This window comes from Pelmatolapia mariae, linkage group LG16_19 (genome assembly GCF_036321145.2).
Source record: "Pelmatolapia mariae isolate MD_Pm_ZW linkage group LG16_19, Pm_UMD_F_2, whole genome shotgun sequence".
Classification (NCBI taxonomy): Eukaryota; Metazoa; Chordata; class Actinopteri; order Cichliformes; family Cichlidae; genus Pelmatolapia; species Pelmatolapia mariae.
The window spans coordinates 31,747,918-31,775,641 of record NC_086241.1 but is presented as its reverse complement, the minus strand read 5'-3'; the positions used below and the strand labels follow the sequence as shown (position 1 = coordinate 31,775,641).

At 40.4% G+C, this 27,724-nt stretch overlaps 1 protein-coding gene across 1 annotated transcript in view; it reads left to right on the top strand.

The window, feature by feature from the left end:
- Positions 1–260: 260 nt before the first annotated feature.
- The window catches only part of vwa8 (von Willebrand factor A domain containing 8), a 101,750-nt gene continuing 74,286 nt past the window's right edge, over positions 261–27,724 (top strand). Inside the window, exons 1-14 of the mRNA XM_063498727.1 lie at positions 261–517; positions 2,079–2,156; positions 2,247–2,377; positions 3,159–3,269; positions 11,414–11,581; positions 12,277–12,441; positions 12,813–12,862; positions 12,951–13,059; positions 13,160–13,264; positions 13,393–13,521; positions 17,494–17,628; positions 17,713–17,790; positions 20,101–20,261; positions 20,511–20,624. Of these exons, the coding sequence (XP_063354797.1) occupies positions 379–517; positions 2,079–2,156; positions 2,247–2,377; positions 3,159–3,269; positions 11,414–11,581; positions 12,277–12,441; positions 12,813–12,862; positions 12,951–13,059; positions 13,160–13,264; positions 13,393–13,521; positions 17,494–17,628; positions 17,713–17,790; positions 20,101–20,261; positions 20,511–20,624 (1,673 nt within the window). The 5' untranslated portion in view covers positions 261–378. The remainder of the gene's footprint in view (positions 518–2,078; positions 2,157–2,246; positions 2,378–3,158; positions 3,270–11,413; positions 11,582–12,276; positions 12,442–12,812; positions 12,863–12,950; positions 13,060–13,159; positions 13,265–13,392; positions 13,522–17,493; positions 17,629–17,712; positions 17,791–20,100; positions 20,262–20,510; positions 20,625–27,724) is intronic.

Below are 27,724 nucleotides of genomic sequence, written 5' to 3'. Positions count from 1 at the left end.
AGACAAAAAAATGTTATTTTCAATAAACAATATTTGTAGCCTTCTTTATTAGCCAAAGCCAGTACCAACAACCACGTGCCAAATTAATAACCTAAAATATTACTAAACAAAACTATGTTTTTTTTAACAACAGAATCTTAGTAATATTGCAAAAAATTATCGGAGCGAACGGAACACTTTTCAACTAAAATGGTATTCCCACGGAAGACTTGAGTGTCGGACCATTTGGTCCTTCTGTTATTTTTTTCCGACTCCTAAAAAATGAGCTGACGCTTGTTGTGAAATGGGAATAAGGCCGCGGGTCAGACCGTTTTAAAAGACAGCCTGCTAATTTTTTTTCATTGTTAGGTTTTGTATAATAACGTAGACATTTTGAACATGCACTCCCAGATTTTATGTGGCGGCACAGCTGCGGCTGTTGCTGCGAGAAGGGTGCGGTATATTTTGGGTTGTGTCCTGGGAAGAGACGGCTGGATGTTCAGAACTCATGAGGTCAAACTTCTGAACACAGCCTCAGGTAACCGGCCTTTAAGTTGTAATGCCATTTCATTTGTTTCATTTCATTGTTTCATTTAAGTTGTAATGTCACGTATACAGCCAGTGAACAGGTGTTTTCAGTTTGTTTTCAGCTGGAAATAGGAACACATGTGTCTGGTGACAGCTAACTGGCTAAATAAATAGCTGTTGTCTAATGGGGCAGGAATCACACTGCGGTGGCTCCTTGGTAGCAAAAATACTGTTGAATATATAGTTTGTTCCATGTAGAGGAAAACGGTGTAAGCTCAGCATCTAAAGTGAGAAGTGACTTGGATCTAGTGAGACAGTCGATGCATTTAACTTGCACTAGGTGAAAGGTTGGAACACGGTACTTAGCCACGTATAACACACGTGTTGCTCTTTAAACTGGAGCATGCTGAAATAACGACAATATTTTTGTCACATTTAGTTCCAAACACCATTTAAAATGTATTGTTTTTTCCGGACACCTTTTAAAACCTGATTTACATCAAAATCTTAGATAACGATGTATGCTAATTAAACCTGAAGCTGAAACTTACATCTTAATATCAACCTTTTGTAATAGTTAATACAAATAACTCAATTTTATATTTACAGTGCTGTGCAAAAGTTTTGGGGCCGCCGTTCATTTCTTTAGAAATGTGATAGGAAAATGGGAAAGGAAATTATACAGACAGTATTTAAGGCAAAACCAAAGTGTGTATGATCACCTTTATTCTTTAGCCATAACTCTCTAGGGCAACTTTCATGTAATTTCTTTAAACAGTCTTCAGGAATAGTTCTCCAGGCTTCACGAAGGATACTTGAAAAATATGGCAAAAAAGAGAGAAAAAATAATTATATGCCTAGTTAATTTTCTGTTAGTTGATATCACTGAAAATAGGATATATGAAAACCAAATAAGATTTTGATTTCTATAATCATGTTTTAATTTATTTATTGATTGATTGACTGGAAGTCCCGACCATTGCTTTATTGATTCTCAGCAGAGCTGAGCAGAAGCAGCTTAATTCCATTCTGGGAGAGTAAATCTTAAGTTTAAGAGCAAACTTTAGGAAAGACAAATAATTATTAGATCATGCAAGAGTGTGAACTGTTGCCTGTCTCTATGTTCACCCTGAGATGCACCACAGATCTGTCCAGGGATTTGCACCAGGTTTTCTGCAACCTTACTACATTATTACCAACATAGGACAGTCTTGCCGGGGGGAGGGGGACAACAGTGCACAACACTGATTCATACCCCTGAGTCAGCTGCCTTTTATACACTTGAAACTTATGCAAGTCAAAAGTTAAGTAAGTGAACAGTTTCCAAAAAGATTGTGACACTGTAAAATTTGAATGAAAACAGAATGCAGTGATTTGCAAATCTAATAAAACCATATTGTTAAACCGAAACTGTTTGAGAAGTGTTTTTCGTTTTATATATTTATTTTTTATTGTACCTTTATCAAAGACTAACACTAATGTGAATATAAAATCAACTCTACTGTTGTGATTATGACTTGACTTGTCTGTCAAAAACTGTCTAATGCATTGGTCATCCTGTTCCTTTACAGGTGACACAGTGAAGATTGGTGAGATCACTTACAAACTCAAGCCACCCCAGAATCCAGAGCTTGTTCCTGTGAAACACAGTAGGTAATCTTCTGTGTGTGTATGTCACAACAAAGCCTATAGGTATGTCAGCATTAAACGTTTCCTTTTTGCTTTTTTGTTTTGGCCAGTTTCAGACTCCCTACCGCAGACGGTGGCTCAACACCTCCGATGGATTATGCAGAAAGACCTTTTGGGTCAGGATGTGTTCCTCATTGGCCCCCCAGGACCCCTGAGAAGATCCATTGCTATGCAGTACCTTGTGAGTCCTCATGTTACACACTGAAACACTCAATATAAGAGGAGTATCTTTTTCTTTTTTTTCTTTAAACCACAGTTTTGATCACGTGATTAGGACTGAACCATGAACAAAAATTAAAAACTCCATTATTCTGATGTTTTTCCTGCTCACTTGTTGCTAAACAATCATTAAACATTACCGTGATATGGAAGATGGAACTGCGGTTCAGTATTGTAGATGCCATAGTTTTGGCTTTGGTTGCAAAGCGGCTTGCAGATGTGGAGTAACTAAGCACTTGTGAATTTAAGTGAAATCAGCTGATTTTCAGGGATTGTGGCTGAGCTTGACCGTGTGGCCTGCCTAAAGTAAATTTACTGACCTTTGTGGAAATGTGTACATGGCTCACAGTAACTCCCACACAGGTCTTATTCTAGTGCAGCATCCTTAGAACGATTATTTATCAAAGTGGCAAAATTCAGAAAGTGCAGAAGTTCATACAGTCAAAGTAGTGAAATGTAAATGCAGTTTTAAAACATTGCATAGCTTTAATAAGATAAATATAAAGTTGTATCATTCTAATAGTGCGATGGAAACTTTTATACAAATTCGGCACCAAAGTAAAGAGTAAATTGTCCTCTACCAGGTTAGTTCTAATAAACGGTGGACTAGGAGTGTCTTTGCAGGATACGCATAGTAATTTGATTTATTTTTACAATTCTATCATATTATTTGGCATCAGATAAGCCAGAGAATATGCTTTTAACTTTTAACAAGCCAAACTTGTTCTCTTGCTCTTGACTAGGAGTTGACTAAACGGGAAGTGGAGTATGTCGCTTTGTCCAGGGACACCACAGAGACCGACCTGAAACAGAGGAGAGAGATTCGATCGGGGACGGCCTTCTACATAGACCAGGTAAGCTTATTTAATGGATCGTACACAGTCTAATATGCAGGCTTCGACATAAATCCACTTTACATCAACATTTGAATTATTTTTGATGAAAGCTGTAAAGTGTAATATTGTGTTTTCTGAAATATTGTTTTATTTTAGTTGTGCATTATGCATCACAAAGCCAAAGCAATTGCCACAACAGCTGGATGTATGCTAGGTCCATGGCCTGTATGCTAAATACAACTGAAAGATTTGGGATTGCTTTTTTTGCATTAATTACAATAATAAAAATGTACAATCATGAGTTTCTGGCTATGTGTTTGTGTAATACGACAGAACCATTAAAACCACAGTTGAAGGCAAACACAGCTTGGAGTGTGAGTAGAACATTAACTGAGTGCGCCTTGTCCTCGCATGAAACATAGTAACACATAATGTTGCTTCAACACAGTTTTGCACTCTTCCACATTTTCATTCTCTTGCCTTCCATGCTCCTTTTTGATCGATCGAGTCTTTCGGCAAACATATGCCTCCATTCTGTGTGGACTCTGTAAGTTGAGTAACCATAGAAACCAGCAGTTCCTCATTATCCAGGCCGGTTTCTCTAAGGAGAACTTTGTGTTTTCCATCCATCTCCATTTATTGTCTCACAGCTACAGAAAAACGAATTATGAAATGGGAAGAAAAGCCAAGTCCAGATAAGGCTGATCATTAAACTGTGGCATTGGGCTTCAAAGAGTCACAACTGATAATAAGCTGTGATAATTAACATTTAGTCAGTCATGTCATTATCCACGACTAATTAGCACATGGCTTCATCTGCGTAAAAAATAAATCAGTCGTGTAACAGTTCAGACATCAGCTCCATGGAAACGGGGAAGTTTTTCATGTTTTATTTTCAGCACATTTATCGCTTAAACTTTACTCAGAAAGCTGCTCTCCTGGAACAGGCAGACTTGCAGCTAATTAGGCTTTCTTATAATTAGACTGCAGCTGGAAGGGAGTCCACTTACTGTAGTGCCACTCCACTGTCTTCACTGCTCTTAGTGCTCTGAGAAAGTGGTTTTATGAATGTGTATATGCATTGAGTTCCTTGTTAATGCATCAGGAGTAAACACATCAAAGAAGCAGCATTTCCTACACATGAGCAGTGTACTGAGCAGTTTTATAGTTTGATAAAGCGAGGCAGCTTGTTTGTGTTCCAGCACAAATCAGCCATTAGTGCCTTCACACTGCTGACGTGGTAGTTTTGTTCACCTCCAGCAGATTTTGTTAAGTTTATCATTTTGATGCTTGTGACTCCTTTTACTAAATTGAATGGCAGGGTTCCATCCATGTGACACAATGCAATTTCATTATAAAATGTTTGCCTGTGGCCCTTTCAGACCACTCCACTCATAGAGGGAAAATGTTTTAAGACATTTGATCAACTTACAAGAAAAAATTAATTAGAGAATGGGGCATCCAGTTAAGGCATAGTTACAGAGCAGAAATTTAAAAAGATCTATCTATCTATCTATCCCTGGACCATGGTTTAGACAATGAAAGTCATATTATAATCAGTGACTTGAAACTGGTGACAGAGACCAAACTTATCAGTAAAGGATTTACTCAGGGTGTAGATTGTGGGGAAAAAAAGAGCTGTTATCCCATAACATGACTTCTATAAAACCAGACTTGTTTTTTATTTTTCATAACCAAAGCAATCCAACATTCATGTGTACAATTAGGGATGGGTATCGTTTAGGTTTTATCCGATATCGGTGCCAAACCGGTACTTTTGAAACCGTGCCGGTGCTTAAACGGTGCTCAAACCGGTGCTTAAAGAATGGAGAACACAAAATTGGTCCAAAAACCTCTCATGTTTAGCTGGGTTTTTTTTGTAAAAAGATAACAATGTAAGCCTTTTCTGCAGCTATAGGGCATATATGGTATCACTCTTGGCTGGAAGCAGTGCTTAAACAATGGAAAAAACACAAACTTTGTCCAAAAACCTCTCATGTTTAACTGTTTCCCACTTTTTCTTTGGTCATTTTAGCCTTTTTAGCCAGGGTGAAGGGAGTATCTGCCATCAAACAAGAAGACAGCCGCATGTAACTACGACAGTGTTTGCTAATTCACCTTACATGCATCAATTTAATAATGTGGTTAGCCTACTCAACGTAAATTACACACGAACAACATTAAGCTACTCACGCAGAGAATTAAGCTACTCACTGCCATCATCATCCATCATCATTTCTGCTACACTGGCAGGGCTAGGGGCCAGGACTCTCCTCTTCGAGTTTTTGGGGGATGTTGCTAACTCCAGGTCCGATAACAGGCACCACACCCGCAGTAGATGTGCTCGGTGTGAGGTCTCGCAGCAAGCTATCAAACACGGTGCATTTCTCGGCTTTAAAAAAAAAACGCTATGCGTCGCCAGGTGTTTCATCAGATTCGAGGTGTTACCTCCTTTGCACAGTATCACCTTAAAGCACTTGTTGCAGGCTGCTGAGTTTGCATATTTTGCTGTGAAGTACAGCCAGACTTTTGACCGCTTCGTCTTGGGCGTTTTTAATCTGTAGCTCTGCTCTAAAAGAACGTACGTACCTGGGCCCGCCTACTATCCTCGGAAACGTAAAATGATTGGCTAGAATTGGCTCAGGAAAAAAAAAAAAAAGCACCGAAATAAAGCACCGAAATGTGCGCTGCTTTTCGGTCTGGTTACTACCGTTTATGTCAGAACCGGTGCTATCATGGCACCGGACACCGGTACCCATCCCTATGTACAATGTAGTCCAGATAAGAGGAGTAGACTATTTTTAGATGTCACACACAACTGTAAGCAAATTTAAGAGGGGAAAAGGTGCTTTGGTGTGCCACACTAAACAAACACTAGAAGCAATATTGACTGTTATCAGTAGCATCTTCTGCATGAACTAAGCTTTTATTTGAGTCTGTCAGTAGAGAGATGACAGGAAATTAAGAGATTAAAACAGGTGTGACCTACAATAAAGATGTTTGGCTGGACTCGACACCGGGCCGTTGTGGGCACCTTAATGTAGAAGGTACCAGGTTGACTATGTTATTATTAGCATGACCCCAGGCTAATACAGCTTAACTGTTTATTGGGCAGTTATAGAAATAGTATGCATCAGTGCACTCCTCCATATTTTACCAGTGCAGCTATGATTCCCCTTCCCCAAGCTTTAGCATTAATAGAATCCAGACGCCTTTGAAAAATAACTCATGAATTCGGAGCTTTGTACTCTCTGATGAGAGTAGAATCAGTTTCAAGAGCCGTTGTAAGTCATACAACCTGGGTTTGTTTACCTTGACAAAATGCCTAAATTACATATAACAACTGGGGCAAATGATTGTATTTGAGATACTAGGTACTTTATTAATATGTTCAATTTAAGTTTATTTTTCGTATTTTATAATTGTCAACATAATGTACTGAAATAGGAAGTAGTCCCAACACACACTCTTCATTAGTTGAAATTAACAGCATTTTGTCATGTTGAGGGAATTTTCTTCCAGCATTGGTCCTTTTATATGACTGGATATGGAAGGGATGCTGAAGTCATGCTGAAATTTTTAACTGTCATCCATATGTCTATCCATCTATTTTCCTAGGTTTGCTGTGAAGTAACTAGTACTCACAGCAAGAGGTTTCCTGGTTCAAACCCAGCGGCTGGCTGAGCTTTTCTGTGTGGAGTTTGCACGTTCTCCCTGTGCCTACTTGGGTTTCCTCTGGGTGCTCTAGCTCTCTCCCACAGTCCAAAGACATGAATGTTAGGTTAACTGGTGATTCTGAATCATAGATGTGCATGTAATCTAGATAAATGGTCAAGTTCATAAAGGAAACTGCTATATTTTAGTGGCTACCAATCCGTAGCACAAAAGGCTGTTGGACAGGTCGCCAGTAGGGATGGGTACCGGTGTGTTCTGACATAAACGGTAGTAACCAGACCGAAAAGCAGCGCACATTTCGGTGCTTTATTTCGGTGCTTTTTTTTTTTCCTGAGCCAATTCTAGCCAATCATTTTACGTTTCCGAGGATAGTAGGCGGGCCCAGGTACGTACGTTCTTTTAGAGCAGAGCTACAGATTAAAAACGCCCAAGACGAAGCGGTCAAAAGTCTGGCTGTACTTCACAGCAAAATATGCAAACTCAGCAGCCTGCAACAAGTGCTTTAAGGTGATACTGTGCAAAGGAGGTAACACCTCGAATCTGATGAAACACCTGGCGACGCATAGCGTTTTTTTTTAAAGCCGAGAAATGCACCGTGTTTGATAGCTTGCTGCGAGACCTCACACCGAGCACATCTACTGCGGGTGTGGTGCCTGTTATCGGACCTGGAGTTAGCAACATCCCCCAAAAACTCGAAGAGGAGAGTCCTGGCCCCTAGCCCTGCCAGTGTAGCAGAAATGATGATGGATGATGATGGCAGTGAGTAGCTTAATTCTCTGCGTGAGTAGCTTAATGTTGTTCGTGTGTAATTTACGTTGAGTAGGCTAACCACATTATTAAATTGATGCATGTAAGGTGAATTAGCAAACACTGTCGTAGTTACATGCGGCTGTCTTCTTGTTTGATGGCAGATACTCCCTTCACCCTGGCTAAAAAGGCTAAAATGACCAAAGAAAAAGTGGGAAACAGTTAAACATGAGAGGTTTTTGGACAAAGTTTGTGTTTTTTCCATTGTTTAAGCACTGCTTCCAGCCAAGAGTGATACCATATATGCCCTATAGCTGCAGAAAAGGCTTACATTGTTATCTTTTTACAAAAAAAACCCAGCTAAACATGAGAGGTTTTTGGACCAATTTTGTGTTCTCCATTCTTTAAGCACCGGTTTGAGCACCGTTTAAGCACCGGCACGGTTTCAAAAGTACCGGTTTGGCACCGATATCGGATAAAACCTAAACGATACCCATCCCTAGTCGCCAGTCCATCAAAGCTCCAACAGAGTTGTTGAAAATGCTGTAACTGTTTTATGAATATCTGCATATTCACTTGTATCACTGGTTCAGTGATAAACCAAACATGGACTCAAACCCTGGATTAGGGCTGCAACACTTCCCCGTAACTTAAGTAAGGTAGCATTGTATAGTCGGACCATCTTCTCTGTTAGAACATTAGGAGAAAAAAAAAAGTTTTCATGGAAAATCATTTAACCATAGACACAAACTGAAACTGGGAATAACCATTTGTGAAAAATATACATGATCAAGTTGTTTGATTAAACAGTCTTCATCCCTTAATGACTTTAATAGTTTTGTTTCTATCAGTGCACATCTTTCCCTGGAACAAGAAAAGCTAGCCAACTCATCCAACTCCCTCTGCCTGAGGCTCATCTTCCTCCCACCTCTTTATCTAAATCAAAACATTGTCCATTGTTTCCATAGAAACAGCATTATTGACGTTAATAAATGGGGTGAAAGATTGCTTATTTCTGGGCTTTCCTACATTCAAACGTCCAGTGGAAAAGTTTTATGTTGTTGGGATGTTGTGGATTATGAGTCCTGTGCCATGTGTCTGGTGCAATAACACTGTGTACATATTATATTTTCCAACATTTGTTTTATGGACTGGAGATGTGTGGGTGCAAATTAGAGAGCTTTTCTCTTTGAGAATAGTTTTGTAGGAGGTGTGCGTTTGTGTGTTAACTAGAACATCCAAGTATTCCTCAGGGGTCTGTGCTGATTTGGAGCCCTATATTCAGGCTTAACGTGTCAGTCCCTGAGCTTAAGCTGTCCCTCCCCTCCCCTCCTTCCACTTCATTTTCTATCTCTGGTTCTTGGTCTTTTTTTTTTTTTCTTCACCCTTCCTCCTTCATTCCAAGCATCACCCGACCCCCAAAGTATGCATGAAGGAGTCACATGGATGTAATCGCATGCTTGTTATATTTTTGACATTTCCCAGTCACCCTTCTTCATTTAGCTGGCTCTTATGTAAGGCAGCTTACCTCAAACCCGGTCTACAAATAAGTCTCTATTACAGTAATAAAAAGCCTTCCACCTCCACTAGAGCTGAATCTGAACCCAAACGTACAGCTGTGCTGAAATCATTTGAGAGGATGCACTTTCTACACTTTCTAGGCAGAGTTACATGTTGGAAAAGTCTTTTTTTTTTTTAAAGTACAAAATTTTTTTCAACACAAAAAATTAAACAAAAACAAAAAAACTTGCAATTAAATATCACATGTAATTATAATTAAATATAAATATAATTCAAAGGTATCCACAAGAAAACAGGATTCTCTTATTTCCACTAGTTAAAGTTAAAGGGCCGGCCCCATGGGGGAAACAAAACTCACTTCCGTGGCTGAATTACCACAGAGTAAATAGAGGTTTGTTGTCAAATTAGAAGCCAAAAATCCGGAAATAATGGAAAACATTTTTGTTCAGGACTCAAGCAGGCTAATTGATTTAATTTGAAATGTTCTGGGACAAGAGCAGAGCCAGAGGACATCAGACTCTAAAAATCTGGTTTGTGGGACATTTAAAATTATTTTATTGGATATTATGTGACATTAAAAATATTATCTAGGGTTGATTTTTAAAACTTTTTTTTATATCATGCTAGGCCATTTATTAAAAAAAATACAGAATCTGTAAATCATTCAAATTTATTTTCAGCTTGAGTTGTGTTAAATTTGTTCTTTTTTAGGTTCTCAACCTACCATTAAAGCTTAAAATGGTTTTGGACCCTTGTTAACTGGAGTCTTGACCCGTTTTGGTTTGTGGACTCTTGTTTTGAAAGTCTCAACTTAAGATTTTGTTTTTGCCATCGCCATTCTGGTTTGTTTTTTTGTTTTTTAAACTGATGTGACATGATGGGCATAGGTAGACCTGTCTGAGAAAATGAGCAGACTGCACACTTGTGTAGTAGCGACTTTTCAGTCACACTCTAGCCAAGCTCTGAAGGATTCCCTTCTTTGTAGTCTTTTCTTATTCAAAATACAGCGTACTATAAAAAATTAACATCATATTGTATTCATTAAGACTGGAAACTACTGACAATAAATCTATTAGGAAAATACTTACTGAGGTCATAAATCACTAGAGAAATTGCCACTAGGAAGTTGCCCTTTACTGGTCATTTCAAAGACTGCAGGTTTAAGGAACTTGGACGTACCTGATGCTGCATCTATCGTTTGTATACAGTCTATGTTGTGACCTGCAAACACTTTGGGGAAAACATGCTTCTGTATGCGCATGAAGTAGGTAAATTAGGAACAGAAGCTTTTTGATTCATACACATAGCATTATGAAAAAAAATGAAACATCACATATAACACAAAGAGATGTTATAGGAAGTGATGACTCTGTAGACTTTTAACTCTTTTTTTAAATAGTTCTAGTTACATTAATTTTACACATTCACTGTTCTGTGACATTTCTAACATTTCTAAGTGGCTAAAAGCATTTGGTGGGATGTTTTTCTTTTTTTCTGCATGGCTGGTGTCAGACATAGCACAAGGCCCCTCTGTGCTTCCCCGTCTCTCTCTTTCTCTCTCTCCTACTCTACATCCTGCGTCATTTACATTTCTAACAATTATCTGATTACAGCGTTGGTGCCGAAAATGGATCAAGAGTTAAATATAGAGCATCTGGTCCTCACTATAGTTTTATGGCTCTGCTTCCCACACAACCTGCCACGCATTTACATGTTAACCTAATTACATAGCCGCTCGCTCTGCGGTCCACCCAGACAGCTAAAGTTTCCTGCCTCTTGACGTCAGACGTGCTTTTTGATTTCTTCAGAAATGTGCGCAGACACATGCATTTGCACACACACTGTATAAACTTGAGATGTTTTATCCCACATTTGGTGGGAGAAAATAGAGCTTCTTAAAACAGCAGAGACTGGTTTGAAAGTTTCTGAGTAGCTTGGAGGACAAACACAGATGAGGACAACCTCAGGAAAAGCTTTATCGGAAGCTTATACTGTCTTATATAGAGTATACACAATGAGGACTGGTGGAAGGTCAGATTCCCTGTCTGTACAAAAGCTTTTAGCCCAGAGATCAGAGGTCATCCTGTACAGATTTGACCTGAGGCAAAACTCATCATGTGTTGGAAGAGTTTACAACATCCTTCCCCTTCCTCTCCTATTATTTCTGAAGTATTGATTGACTTCATTGCTTTGTCTTGACTTTTAATGCTTTTTCCTAGTGTGCTGTAAGGGCCGCAATAAGAGGCCGAGTCCTGGTCCTGGAGGGGCTGGAGAAAGCCGAGAGGAACGTCCTGCCTGTTCTTAACAACCTGCTGGAGAATCGAGAGATGCAGCTGGAGGATGGCCGCTTCCTCATGTCAGCGGAGCGTTATGACAAGCTGCTGCAGGTCAGAGCAGCACACTCGCCTGCACAAGTCAAACACTTCCCACGGCTAATTTCTAAACTAGAACTTACACATGGGACTAATCTTTTTAGGTAACAACAGCTGAGGCATTAACTTTTTTTAACCCCTCAGCTGTAAATGTTTGATGGGCTATTGTCGCCACGCTGGACAAATGCCTGGGCAGTGTGGGCACCCAAGTTTGTGAACATGATAATTCAAGATCAAGGCGACATAAGATTTTCAAATTGACACTTAGGTGCATTCACTAAAAATGTCAGACAAGTTCAAATATTGGTCATCTTAACTTCCAGGTCAAGGTGAAAATGCGATAACTCAAGAAGGATATTACCTAGGATTTTCACATTTCTAGCACAGGTTCATCTACTGGGAGCCTCAGGGGTAGCACTGGGGGCGCTGTTATTATTTTTTATAATGCTGGCTGTTGTTTATGGAGTCATGTCTATATGTAAATTCCCACTTAAGCAGTGAATTTTCACACTACTCCTACAGTGCTCTTGTTGTGTTTTGAGGGAAAAAATGCTGTTGCTATAAATCCTGCTGCTGTGTGACATTCAGAGTCTGTACTTGTCACATGGAGCTTTGGACCTGCAGCCTTTTGGATAAAAATAGCATTTAATATCAAATGTGTGAGATGAAAGGAAGTTATAGGCCATTTTTCTTACCTTGATGCATTTCAGGAGCACACCAAAGAGGAGCTGGACAGCTGGAAGATTGTCCGCGTAAGCGAGGACTTTCGGGTCATCGCGCTTGGTCTTCCTGTACCCAAGTACAAAGGCAATCCGCTGGATCCTCCTCTCCGCTCTCGCTTCCAGGCTAGAGACGTCTATTACCTACCATTCAAGGTCAATCCACAAATTTACAGATTACTTAAAAGAAAGTAATCTGCAAGCTGAAAGCTTCAATAAGATCTGAAAGCTTCAATAAGATAAGAAAGGTGTGGCTGTGGGGGAGAAAGAGACGCAGCGATACAAATTTTCCTTTTATGCACTCTGATAATAAACATAACACACTTTGTACAACATACTGAAATGTTATTATACTGAAGAAAATTTGCGATAATACTAGAAGGATATATTAGTTTTGAATTTGTTCTGGAATTTAAATATTGAGCTTTTGTTTTCTTTCTCTCTGGCCTCTCAGCCAACAGTGTTCTGCAGTAAATTTGTGAGACTTTGAGGATATTTAAGTCTTGTTTTCTTCTGTATATTTTCAGGACCAGTTGGAGTTGCTGTACTCAGCAGGACCAAATGTCGCTGCAGAAAGGTACATTTAGGTAGATGCATACTGAAGTGCGAGTATTCTTTGATGGTCTGTGTCTTCATGCAGTATTGTGTTGTTTCCTGTGTGTCAGAGTTTCCCAGCTGCTCTCACTAGCTACTACGCTATGCTCCCAGGAATCATCCAGCCTAGGCCTTCCTGACTTTCCTGTGGACAACCTGCTTCCTGCCCTTCATGTCCTGGTGAGACAGGAGCGAGATAGAGAAATGAAAGCCAAAAATTTAAAGGAGAAATTCTTTTTAAAGTTACTAGTGCCTGCATGACTTTTCTGTCCTTTTCCAGAACTCTTTCCCAATGCTATCCTGCCAGCAACTGCTCCATAGGCTTTATCCATATAACAGTATGTTGGGCAAGGACGGTCGCACTGCTGTTGAGGGTGTACTCAGTGTAAGTCAAGATGTGATGTTAAAGTGTCTTCTGTATATGGTTTTACCTCAGGTGCATGCTTGATATAGCCTGAACATCATATGGTTGATTGAAGGCATCAGTTTTGCTTTATATGGGTTCTTTCACAGCGATTTGAGCTTCTGGATGGTCATCGTCAGCCAGCACCCACCACCATTTTGAGTGTGTCCACGGCAAAAGATGTAGAAGGCCATGCAGACATCACTTTACATGTAGTGGACAAAGACATCACCTTTCAGGTACCAGCAGACTGGGTGTACACCATAGACTACATATAAAAGACAGACATAGCCAGCATGACATCGCCCACTGCTTTGTGAACTTTTATTTTGAAGCCTTGAATTTAGAGGTGTGGTAGTTGCCTTCTTGTTTATTGGACTGTAGGTTATCAGCTAACCAGCTTGGTTTGCAAGTTGGGATCATTGCAAAGACACAGATACCCAATTAGTATCAAGATGTTACAAATCAGTGAAGGATATAATTTAATTCACTAACTAGACATAAACAAATCAAGTTGTATTTCTTCAAATAAGCATTTCAAAGATGCTCCAGAGGGACGAGCAGAACATATAAAGTCAAGCAACCTCTGTGGACAGCGCAATTATTACCCAACCTTTAGACCCCAAAAGGCTGATTCTGTTCATCTGGACGTAGGGTTTTCAGTGGGAGAAACGCTGCGTCATCATCCAAGTGACTTCTTCAGTCTCAGCTGACTGCAGGTTTCCCCAACCTTATAAACAGCACATTTGCACAAATCTAGCCCACTGAATGAACAGTGGGATGTGAGGTCAGTTCCTTGATCTGCAAATTGTCATGACCACTCATCAAAGCCCATTGATCAGTGATCATTGATTGATGGCAATGAGTACCATTATTCACAGAGAGTTGGGGAATGGCTGCAATCACGGCAAAGTAAGATGGGAAAAGATGTACCCTTAGGCCCCCTCCTCGATTCAGAGTATGGAGGACCACAAGAGCCACGCGCATCGAAATAAAAAATTCTGTGCTTAATTTTAATAAACTGATTTTTAAAATGCTTTTCAAGTCTTCATTTCAAAAAACATTTTCGAATTGCACTTTAATAAACTTCATTTCAAAAACCTTTTTTCAATTGCACTTTAATAAACTGCATTTCAAAATCCATTTCCCTTTCCTGTTCGCTCAGGGATTAACATGTGGATTAGTGTGATCTCCAGTCTTGATATAAGGAATGAGAGAACTGACAGCTGTTATTTTAATCAGCCTGTCTCAGTTGTTTTAACTCTAATTATCACAAAGTAATGTGGTAACATCTGGACTGACGAGTTTACTGTCAGCATTTTAATCGTTAGTTTAAAGGCTGTAGGTAGGTTGCAGCCATTGCTCTAACACTGTATAAATGTAACAGGCCTCAGTGCTGGTTCTAACAGTCTGAGCTGCTTCCAGCTTTATTTGTGAAGAGCACAGCAGCTTACAAAACACGTAGCTAGCTCGTACAGCTGCGACGTAAAATTTTCATAAGCTAAGATGACCTTAAAATAACAAGGCTACGTGCAGTGATGCTAGCGTTAGCCATGTTAGCACGTTACCTTCAACAGGTGGTCAGACTGCGAAAACAGGCACTCAATCAGAGGTTGCGCTCTCCGTTTCGCTGCAGGGCCCCTTCATTCTTCACATATCCGTGTCGAGCCGAGTGTAAATCCCGAGGCTGAACGGCCTTTGTACAAGCACACACGCTTCTTAGCAGGGCGAAGCTATGAGCTAGAAAAATCCAGGCTGGCAGACAGCCTGTGTCTGACCAACCAATCAGAGAGCTCCTTACATCCCACGGTGTGGCTAATTTGAATAGCAGCAGGATTTTTAAAATGAAGTTGTTAATCCAACTGCTAATCCACATGTTAATCCCTGAGCGAACAGGAAAGGGAAATGGATTTTGAAATGCAGTTTATTAAAGTGCAATTCAAAAAAGGTTTTTGAAATGAAGTTTATTAAAGTGCAATTCAAAAAAGGTTTTTGAAATGAAGTTTATTAAAGTGCAATTCGAAAATGTTTTTTGAAATGAAGTTTATTAAAGTGCAATTCGAAAAAGGATTTTGAAATGCAGTTTATTAAAGTGCAATTCGAAAATGTTTTTTGAAATGAAGTTTATTAAAGTGGAATTCGAAAATGTTTTTTGAAATGAAGTTTATTAAAAAGCATTTTAAAAATCAGTTTATTAAATTGGAATTCAAAAATGAATTTACAAATGCAGATTTTATTCTACAATTCATTAATTAAGCACAGAATTTTTTATTTCGATGTGCGTGGCTCTTGTGGTCCTCCATACCCTCCGCGATTCAGAGATGGTCTTTCCCGTTTCATGTAAATGACTCCGCCAAAGATCAGTGGTCAAAGATCAATGGTCAGCTGAGACTGAAGAAGTCACTTGGATGAGTGACGAAATGTTTCTCCCACTGAAAACGCTACGGCCAAATTGAGTATGCATCAAGACCAACCTTTAGACCTTAATACAATGAGTGAAGAAAAAATACCCTAATTTCAAGATAGCAATTTTTTCTTCTTTTTTTTAAATACCATTTTTTTAATACCATGACATAGACATACTGTATTTCTGCTGTAAAGTTGAGCATTTTGATATGTGAGTCAGTGGAGATTAGTGTCTTTGGAGCTGACCTCAAGTGGTCATCAAGGGAACAGCAGTTTTAAATACGTCCTTGTTGGTTTTATTTTTTGGTCACTGTTTGCAGTAAACATTTAAGCTAAAGTCTAGTTTGCACGCTGTGCAGATTTAACTGTCTGGCAAGGTTAGCATACATATTACGCGGTTAGCCAGCTAGCTCTGACTAACACAAATCGTACAACATTGATATGGCTTATAATTTGGCCAAATTCATTACAACTATGTGTCAGTCATAAATAAGCCAGCCTTACGTACTTATTTCACTGTTTTTTTTTCTTAAGATACTGTGTAATTTTTCTGTGCTAGCTGGAGTCGTGAGTTGTTTACAATAGTCACAGTTAGTCATTATTGATATTTATGATTAGCGGGCTCATTTCCTAAGCAACTGTTAACTAGCGTTTCTCACGTTTGACAATGTGAGAGTCACTGAAGCGTTGCATTGGCGTCAGACGGGTTAGATTTTGCAGAAAACCCATCCTGCATTTTTCAGATAATGTCACTCTATTAAATTTCCATTAGTCCATTCGAACATTAACAATAAAAAGCATTTAATGTATAAAAAAAATGCATAAAGCAAATCTATAGTGTAATCAATCCTAATGAGTGCAAGCATTAGGCTTCATTATGAATCAAAAAACATGCAGAGTGATTAAGTCATCCTTTTATAGAGATGCCCATTATCACGTCGCAGACCACACACGGACAGACAGGCAGACACTGTATCAGTAGCTTGACCGTCTTATCTCTCACTGACACTCTGTAGCTGAATGTAAATTTTGTTAAGGCAACATCTTTATCAGTCATTAATTCTTCATGTTAGATAAAAAAGCAGCAGTGTATGTGAATGTGTCTCTGCATAGTGTTTGAAAAAACAGACATCCTTTCAGACTACTAAAAATAGTGGTGTGGATCCTGCAGGCAAACAAATGATATCACTCTGGTTAACTCTTTGAGGCTGCATTTTCTTCATGTGTGGCAGGAACTGTGTTGGCTCCTAATATGTAGTGGTTTTTTTTTGCTTGTTTAACGCAGAGTTCTTAAAAAATAATGAATTTTGTTTCCAGCTGTTTGGCAGTGAATCTGTGAATCACGGGTTTGTTTAGGGCAGTGGTTCTTAATCCGTGGGGCACAGAGCCACTCCAGGTGATGTCTGAATGACCGCGGTGGAATGACCCAAGTCTGGGGGCAGCAAAACCAAAATATCGATATAAACTATCACACACATACCACTCTCACCCACTGAGGGAGTGGTATGTGTGTTTTTTCTACTTTTTGTACTAAGTTAATAAGGGGAAACATCCTTAATATGGTCATCTTAGGCACACAGTGCTGGCTGCAAGCACAAAGCTTTGCACACCAGCTGTGCAAACTTGTTTGTGAGGGGCAGCCAGTCATAAGAAAGTAACCATAAAGGGAGCTAAACATATTTTTTACTTTCTTTTTTACTTTTTTTTTCTTCCCACACAGGGTAAAATGTCAGGCTTCACCAATAAGATGCTGCTGCTGTTGTTTGCCTCCTTCATGCTTGTTTCTCCTGTTTATGAAACTTCAGGTTCCAGCAGGCGTTAAGGAGCCACGTCCACCCAAAAGCAGTCCCACCTACATTCATACACCAAGCCACTCCCAGTTGTTGGCCGAGATGATACAGTCGCACATGGTTAAGGACATATGTCTGATAGGACCTAAGGTGGCTAACACATGATATACATATACACATACAATGCACATAGTGAATCTGGTTTTAATAACGAATACCTTCTTTTATTTCTAGGGTTGCGGCAAGTCGGTGATTGCCAGAGAGTTTGCTGAGATGCTGGGTTACAGCATGGAGCCTGTCATGCTCTACCAGGTAAAAACGTCTGGTCTTTAAAATGTTCAAAAATATGATTTTTTCTGAAGTTTTGAGTTGTCTGCAGAGCATGAGGGGAAGTACGAATGTAACCACCAAACATTTGCGTCACAGACCCCGAATAATTAATGCCACAGTCATATCTTTCACCATCTGTCATCCTTTTGACTTACATTGTAAAAGATTTTGCAATATTTCTTTTTTTAAAGATACTTCTGTTCGTCATGTATATATCTGTCTTAGTTTGCAAATTAAAGCAGTATCACTTAGGCAGTAAATATATGCTAATCTAATAAAGTATTTATAATGTCAGGGAAAAATATTATTATCAATGGCTCAGATAACTCAGATATGTCATGAAGAGGGTGTAGCACTGTTCTGTCTACCTTGGGCTCCCAGCACTACATGCGGACACAGCATTTTGTTAACAACAATTTATACTCTGGCACTGATGTCCAGATGGCCATAGAGAACTCCAACCAGTAGGGTGGAGAGGCAAGCAAATGTTGCTATCAGGGTATTTTATTAAAAGTCTTCTTAGATTTAAGTTTATGCTAATTTCCAGCTTCATATTTAAAATTTTGGACTTTACTAGATTAACTTTGCATGATTGACAGGTAAATATAATGCTTATGTATCTTATATTGGAGCTGTTTTGGCCTTCTGAGATGATGGATGGTGCCCACCCAGATCTGGACCAGGGCATCATCCCGATACCTAACCAATCAGATCAAAATCCCAGAATTTTAATGGACTTGATGCTGTTCTCTGATGAAAAAGTGTTCCTGTAAATTTTTTGAGCAGTATGTATATATGAGAGAAAATAGGGAAAAGCATAAGTTGAAGTGCATGCTCAGTTGGTTAATTTATTTTGATTTTTTTATTGCTTTTAGAATTTTGAATGAGTGTACAGTGCATTTGTGCAATATATGTGTGTGTGTGTGGAGTGTAGTCAGCTCGGTGATAATTGTGCAGGAAGCGGGTGTGCTGCAGCTCTGTATGTATGAATGCATCATGTAGCTGCTATTCTTAGCTAGCTGAGGTCAGGGGTGACCTGTGCTGCGGGAATTGTGGAATCCTTCACCACGCAATTCATCTGGTCAACTCTGAAAACCCCATTTTTGGGAAAGCAAAGTGACATGTCAGGCTAGAGAACAGAATATAAATTGTGTCCTTCAACAAGCTGTGTGTGTGTGTGTGTGTGTGGGGGGGGGTTACATGGGGTTAAGTCCATAATTTGTTGGACAGAGACACCATTTTTGGAGCTTTGCCTCTGTACATCACCAGAGTAGACCACAGACCATAATAAATAGAGAGACTGCTAAAACCTCAATAATCTTAAAATGAATGAATGTACTGGCCAGGTCAGTGATTTGATTCATGACCTTCATCAGGATTGTCATAAAACATTTTGCAGAAAATCTTTTAAAGAGCATATGTATAGAATACCATCCTTCGCATGGGCACTGTTGTGTTTGCCCTGCTGTTGATGTTTGTTTGTTTTTTTTATGACATTTAAAAAGAAAATTAACCTGGTTCAATAGCACCAGTCTCTCTGATTTATTATTATAAGGCTTTCAGGCTTTCACTCCAGCCTGGTGATGGGGAGAGATAGTATTGTTATGTCCCATGTTTATCAGTGTGGCCTTACTTGTTGGAGCTCTCACTGAATGCATCACTGTCTGTTCTGTTAGATGAAAATGTCAAAATAATAGACAGGACTTGAGGGGTTTATGATGCATAGAAATGATAAATGTCACCGGATCTAGGACAAATGACACTTCCTCTGAGTCTTTTAATGTTTGAACTTGATATTGTGACAAAATGATGCTCTCTCATACCAGCTGCTGTTACAGCTGTACCTAATTCTCTTTAATTCAAGAAAGCAATGAGTAGTATGTTGCTGTGAAGCAGTTAGGATTGCAGTAATCACTGCCTAGAACAAATTTTGCAACTGCACTTGTCCTCCCTCGTCTACCCCCTGTCTTTACCATGACATGGCAGCGTGATAGTGAATATGACAGTCTTGCTTAACAGACAGCGTTATCTGTAAAGCAGAGATATTGCATTTAGCAGCTGGGCCAAACCATCTGGGAACAGAGTTAAAGGAGGGAAAAATGGAAAGCTGGTGTATTTGTCATCTTGTCTTCACAATTACTAAACGCAATCGCAGACAGAATCACTTCTGACTATTTTTAGATCTTTTTCGCTCTGCCAACCTGCTGTACACATCTGTCCCTGCTGTTCATTTTCCATCTCCCACTTTCTTGCCTTTATCACACACCTCCCTCCATTGTGTTTGATTCCCAGGACATGACAGTCAGGGACCTTCTCCAACAGAGGTACACGCTCCCAAATGGGGACACAGCATGGAGGCCATCTCCACTGGTCACTGCTGCCATGGAGGGCAAGCTGCTGCTTCTCGACGGCATACACAGAGTCAACCTGGGAACCTTGGCTGTACTATCCAGGTGCTTTGGCTCATTTCCTGGATGTAGCTGCTGTGATATTTTCCAAATGCTCTGTTGATATTGGGTTTTTTGTTATCTGTGCCATCTGTACTCTGTGTTCTCCTTTCAGAACGCTCCACATCAGCTAAGGTTCTGCTTTAATGTATTTCTTATTGTTTCAGTTTCTTAATAAAGGAAGCTGTTGCTGTAAAATAACAAACAAACACACACCACTCAGCTCATTTCTCAGATTTTATTTTCTTGCCCCAGGTTACTCTATGACAGGGAGATAGATCTGTATGATGGGACCAGGCTGCTGAGGTGGGACAGATACCAGACTCTAAAGGAACAACTACATTTAAGTGACCAGGAACTGCAAGAGAGGTACACACATGCATGCACACAGGTTATCACACACATTTGGGTTAATTGTACGAAAGGTGATCACACTTGGAAATGTGACAGTGTTTTGGTTTTTTTTTAAAAGACAGTAATAAATATCACAAGTTTGACCGATGTTTGAATTTTTAAAGACAATAAAGCCATGGCAGTGCTTTCACCTCTTCTCTAACTGCACACTCGTGAAATCCCAAATCTCCACTGTCCCTTGTCTATTTCAGCTTCCAGGCTCACGCTTAAAGTGATGGAGGCAGACAATAAAAATAAATAATATATTCAAGTGTGAAAGTAAAGTTGTAGTTCACCTTCTCTTAAATTTTAGATTCAAAAGCCTTCAGAGGAGCATTGTTTGTGTGGCACCAGTCAACAAGGATGAGAAAGAATAAGCTAAAAAATGTAGCTGTAGTTTCAACAAGAGTACAAGAAGTGAGGGTACTGGCACAGGATACTTACTGAAATAACAAAAACTAGCACCTTAGTGACACAGTAACACAAACTTACTAACCTACTGAGGAAGCAGAAGAAGTACAGCTCTAGTGTTTTTTATAAATCAAAAAATTTAGCCGTGTTTTCTAAGAGTGCAGGAGTTTAAGTTCCTTGTTGGAACAACTGTCTGAAACAAATGAATATCATATAAAAAATAGAATTAATAGAAAATATTAGATTTATTATTTTTGGTGGCTGATACCTGTTTTACTGCCAATCCTGTCCCCATCACTAAATGTCCTTAGCTCCTGTGTCTGCTTGATAACATATCTAATGACATCTACTCTTGGCTGACTGTGCATCCCAACTTTGTGTAACCCAACTAAACTCCCAAGTGAGTAAAAACAGTTTACACAGTTTACAGTTTTATTATAACCCAGGTTGTAAACTGAAGGTCCAGATGCATCTCTCAGGTACTGTGTTAGGGCTTGCTGTATTTTTTCCCCCTCTCATGAGTCATATACTCCTCGTCTACTACAGTTGGATTTTTTTTCATGCCTACCACTTCTTATTTTTTGAGGATGCACTGCACACCATGCTGAAACATGCTTTGTTGGTGCAGGAATACTATTTTATGCCTGCCAACCTGTTTTATCTTTGCCCTCAACCAAAGAAATAGGATACATTACACACATGTATTACATACATTGTATGTTTTTTTTAACAGGTTGCTAGTAACAAAGTGACTAAAGATATAATTTAAAATGGGTTCTGTCTTAGGTTGTCTGTTTTGTGTAGACCCAATAGTGATTTATGTCATAAGTTCAGTGCTTTTTTAAAATGCTTGAATGATTCATAGGTCAGTGTTAAGTGGTTTAGGGAAAAACAATAACAAACAAAGACATTTCTCTGTAAATGGTCAGGCACAAAGACTGAACTGAATATGATAGAAAAGGCAGCCAATGTCTTTCTTTTCAGACCACTTGACTACAGATGACTAAAATCAGGCTCATTGTAGGCAAAATATAAAGAAATCAGGGGGAGCTCAAGACTATTGCACAGTAGTGTATGTGACGTTTTCTTTGTTTTAAACATGTGGGGAACAGAGAGTGAAGACAAAACATTATTCCATAAAAATTAAAAGCGCGAGAAGCTGATTTTTGTTGGTTTCATTGGTTTGATACTGAAACTCACTGTAGGACTTGTAATAGGTGTGTATGTTTGAGTTGTATCTCTCTTTTGGATCTTTTCATCTAACATATTCTGAGGATAATATCACAGAGACTGTCTTACAAGGTGTTAGTGTAACCGGTGTGTTTCTGCGTTGTGTCTGACAAAGAAAGGTAAAAGAAAGAAAGCTCCTCTCTCACAGGGGAATTGTAGAAAAGGGGCTGCATTTATTTTTACATTAAACATAAAGTACGAACTTACATGGAACATATTTGACATAAGATAAAAAAAAAACACCAACACAAAATCCGACATACCTGACAAAGAAAGGTAAAAGAAAGAAAGACCTCCAAGTAAATAACTTGCTCGCTCCAGCTCCTACGACCAAATACAAACAGTGGGGGAGAGGGTTAGCTCAACCCATCACAACTTCCAAGCTAGCCAGAATTATATATCATGCTAGCGTTAACGGCACCTAAAACACATTTGTGACACACACATACTATACATTTATAGCATCTCACAAAAACAGGCACAATGATGGCAATAATTGAACTAAAATCACAGTCAGAAGCATCAGGGTGGATAAATATACATTATATGTGTGTTATACAGTGTCTGGAAAGAAATGACACCCACCTCTCCCACAGGGGAATTGTAGAAAAGGAGAGAGGCCAAAGCGGTACACTGTATTTATAGGGTTGCACCAAAGAAGAAGAAGAACAATGAGGAGGGGCTCCAACTAATAATGAATATAACTACAGGCTTGGAGGTCCTAACAGTCAGGTATAAGGAACACATTTTGTGGTCTAGAACACATTTTGTGTAATTATAACAATATGTAATTTGTGGCTGGATTACATTGGTCCTTAAAATAGCCCAAAGTAAAGAAGAATGCTTGGATCTGCAGCATTTGAGAACATTCTCATAAGATCAGACACTTTTTATACACTACACGTCCATTTTCTTCTTATTTACTGACTGCCCGTTGTGCTTCCTAATTAACAAAACTGGTAACAACAAAAAGACAAACTGCGTTAGAGCAGTGGTACTGGGAGTGGGTTGAGTGTGACAATGTGTGTTGACAGTGACTGCTGGAAGTCAAAGGCATGAGATTAAGTTTAACCTTTGATCCTTCAATTTCCAGTTTTCAGGTATACTTATTTTTCTCCCAGTTTTCCCAACTCCACTAAAACCTCATTGGGGGTGGGGTGAGGGAGTGGGGGCAACAATCTTGCATATTTTACATGTGAACAACTGTTGATGGTTTTGACCCTGCATGTAACTCATGAAGTGCCTCTGTGTGTATGTATGAGCACGCACGTTTTAAAAAACCCCACCGAAGCTGGTAGGAAGGATGTTTGTGGTGGGGTGTCTGGGCTTAAATAAACCCACTTCCACTTCTCCCACTCCTGTGGCTCAGATGAAGTGTATCCAGTAGGAAACATAGATTTGACAAAGTCAGAGAAAGAAGAAAGAACCCTCTAGTTTGTGTGTGTGTGTTAGGGTTGGGCGTTTGGACGAATATATCGAGCCTATCGTCGATAGTTTTTACAAGGGCGATTTATTTATTTGCCCATGAGTAAGTTTGCTAATAATGATGGAGCTAATAGAACTAGTCAACAGAAAAAAAAAATAATAGCGCTGTTTTAACAACACCCTCTTTCATCTGCGAGCAAATGCACCCTCCTCAGAGTGCGCCCAAATGCTTGTTGATGGAGCTGCAGAAGCTGGTGATAGCCTAGCATACGCAGCCAGATGGAGGACATGTACATGCTCATGCAAATTAGTCGTGTCAGTACTTTTCTCGCACTATACGTCTGCACAAGTATGGAACGCCAGGACTGACATAATGAATGAATTAAATACACCATTAAATAATTAATTAAATGTGGCAATAATTAATTAAAATTGGAAATAATTAATTCAATAAATATTTACGACACATGTAATTAATTATTGACACATTTAATTAATTATTGACATATTTAATTAATTAATAACACATTTAAATAATTATTGACCATTTTAATTAATTATTTAATGATTTATTTTTTTAATTCATTATGGCACTATTGTCCCCTTCATGTCTCACCTTGAAATAATTTTATCTGTCAGCCTCACCCATCAAACTAAGTGGGCAGGGTTAACGCTGCCACTGCAGCTTCTCTAACATTTGATTGGTTGTCGTACAAAGTAAGTCAAGACAGGTCGATCCTAGATAATCGATTGCTTATGTGGACTTGGGGCAGCCAGGTATCCCAGAATGCATTTCAAATCACAGGCAGCAATGGTGGTGGTGTAAAGTTTTAAAATACCCCGTTTTTCTGTCACAAAGTACACAACTACAGCCGCGAATGTAGTGGCGTAATCTTCACATGTCTGGTCAGGTTGTCAACATAGAACATGTTTACAAAAGTGCTCAGGTGTTTTCAGAGATGTCACTAGCTCTGCTATCAGTCAGCTGACAGAGTGTACCAAGCTCACAGCCCCGGTGTTCCATCTTGACAGTTTTTTTGTTTTGTTTTAGTTTGTTTGTTTTTTGGGGAAAGGGGGGGGGGGGGGGTTACGTTAACCGGTTTGTTTACATATTCCACTCTCCGTGTTCCACATGTTGCATTCGCAGATTCTCATTTGCACCGAACGATCGTCTCTTTCCGCCTGGTCTTGTGTCTCTGTACTTCTGTAACATAAAGAAGGAGCTGACATTTTTCTCACGACACCAGCGATCAGCTCAACAGGCCCTCAGTTTACCTGCATGCATCCTCCTCCTCACTTGTCAGCTGTTTAACACCTGCTGCTAATTCAAGAAACACGCCCACGTTACCTGGTGATAGTCACAGTTTAACTGGGCAGCCGGTGCTCGATATAACGCAATGTCGGCGCATTTTTCTGCACAAGATGAGTAAATATAGTTTTTTCCCGAGTGCAGAGCTGCTGGAGCTTGTTTCCCAACAGAGCACTTTATTGGCGAACCCACTTTATCAGCGGCTTATGTCCAATCACCGGCACACAGCTTTGAAACCTCACCTGAGTTTTAGCGCTCAGTGGTTCAGTGGCCCAGTGTTTAACTGGACTTAATTCACTCAGGTTTTGTTTGTCGGGTCACGTTTACTTCGCTGTTTTATTTACAACTGAGCAAATCGGTTTGGCTTCGACTGAGAAAATTGTCAGGCGGTGGAAGGAATACTTCGACGACCTCCTTAATCCCACTGACACATCTTCCGAGGAGGAAGCAGAGTCTGGGGATGAGGGGAATGACCCCCCAATTTCCGGAGGCGAGGTTACTGAGGCAGTTAAACAACTCCTTGGTGGCAGAGCCCCTGGTGTTGATGAGGTCCGCCCCGAGTTCCTGAAGGCTCTGGATGTTGTAGGGCTGTCCTGGTTGACACGCCTCTACAATGTTGCGTGGAGATCAGGGGCAGTACCCCTGGACTGGCAGACCGGGGTGGTGGTCCCCATCTTCAAGAAGGGGGACCGGAGGGTGTGTTCCAACTACAGGGGGATCACACTCCTCAGCCTCCCTGGGAAAGTCTATCCCAGGGTGCTGGAAAGGAGAGTTCGTCCGCTAGTCGAACCTCGGATACAGGAGGAACAATGCGGTTTTCGTCCTGGTCGCGGAACACCGGACCAGCTCTTTATCCTCTCAAGGATACTTGAGGGTGCATGGGAGTTTGCCCAACCAGTATACATGTGTTTTGTGGACTTGGAGAAGGCATTCGACCGTGCCCCTCGGGGTGTCCTGTGGGAGGTGCTGGCGGAGTATGGGGTGTCTGGCCCATTGCTACGGGCCATTCGATCCCTATACAACCGTTGCAAGAGCTTGGTTCGCATTGCCGGCAATAAGTCGGACTCGTTCCCGGTGGGAGATGGGCTCTGCCAGGGCTGCCCTTTGTCATCGATTCTGTTCATAATTTTTATGGACAGGATTTCTAGGCGCAGCCAAGTGGCGGAGGGCTTTCTCTTTGGTGGCCTAAGAATCTCATCTCTGCTTTTCGCGGATGATGTGGTTCTGTTGGCTTCATCGGGTGATGGCCTCCAGCTCGCACTGGAATGGTTCGCAGCCGAGTGTGAAGCAGCGGGAATGAGGATCAGCACCTCCAAAACTGAGGCCATGGTTCTCAGTCGGAAAAGGGTGGAGTGCCCACTCCGGGTCGGGGATGAGTTCCTGCCCCAAGTGGAGGAGTTCAAGTATCTCGGGGTCTTGTTCGCGAGTGATGGGAGAAGGGAGCCGGAGATTGACAGACGGATTGGTGCTGCGGCTGCAGTGATGCAGACGCTGCACCGGTCCGTCGTGGTGAAGAGGGAGCTGAGTGTAAAAGCGAAGCTCTCAATTTACCGGTCGATCTACGTCCCTACCCTCACCTATGGCCACGAGCTGTGGGTAGTGACCGAAAGAACTAGATCGCGGATACAAGCGGCGGAAATGAGCTTCCTCCGAAGGGTGGCTGGCCTCTCCCTTAGAGATAGGGTGAGAAGTTCAGCCACCCGGGAGGGGCTCAGAGTAGAGCCGCTGCTCCTCCACATCGAAAGGAGCCAGCTGAGGTGGTTCGGGCATCTGACAAGGATGCCTCCTGGGCGCCTCCTGCGTGAGGTGTTCCGGGCATGTCCCACCGGGAGGAGGCCCCGGGGCAGACCCAGGACACGCTGGAGAGATTATATCTCTCGGCTGGCCTGAGAACGCCTTGGTGTTCCCCCGGATAAGCTGGAGGAGGTGGCTGGGGAGAGGGAGGTCTGGGCTTCTCTGCTTAGGCTGCTGCCCCCGCGACCCGGCCCCGGATAAAGCAGATGAAGATGGATGGATGGATGGACAAATCGGTTTGGCTGAGGTTAAAGTTACGTTTCATAACTGCATAGTTTTACTGAACTTTAATGGTTCACTGGCACATGTGTTAGACTGAACCATTCGCTTTTCTTTATCTGGTGTGTTTTGGATTTAACAGTGAATTTTGAGATTAAACTAAAATGTTTTTATACAAAAAGGAAAGAGAAGGCGCATTTCCAGCGAGAGGAGCAGAGTTTGCAACAGCATGTTCATCTTGAAGACTGCAACCTGGACAGAAATATTATATCATCTGTTTTTTAATAGCTATTCAACTGTATTCTAAACACCAGCTATCTGTTATAATTTTTAGAGTTTACTTAACTAAAAATAAATGAGGTTAACATATAATTTGTGTGATTTATTTATTTATTTTTTGTTTTTTTGTTTCGGTCATGTTATGTTCAACTGTCAAAGGCTTGTTACAAACTATGAAACACATCGTGCAGACTTCTGGATGTTAGAAGAAAACTAATACTGCTCATGAATGAGACTAAAGGCAGAAAGGTGTCCTTTAAAACTAAACATGTTAATAGGACCTCCTTATTTATATCATAGTTTATGATATAGCACGCGTATTTCACATTTAAATTACAGCTGCTTATGCAGTAACCATGGTAATCACGGACTCTGGATCGATGGAGGTCAGACAACAATTTTACATTTA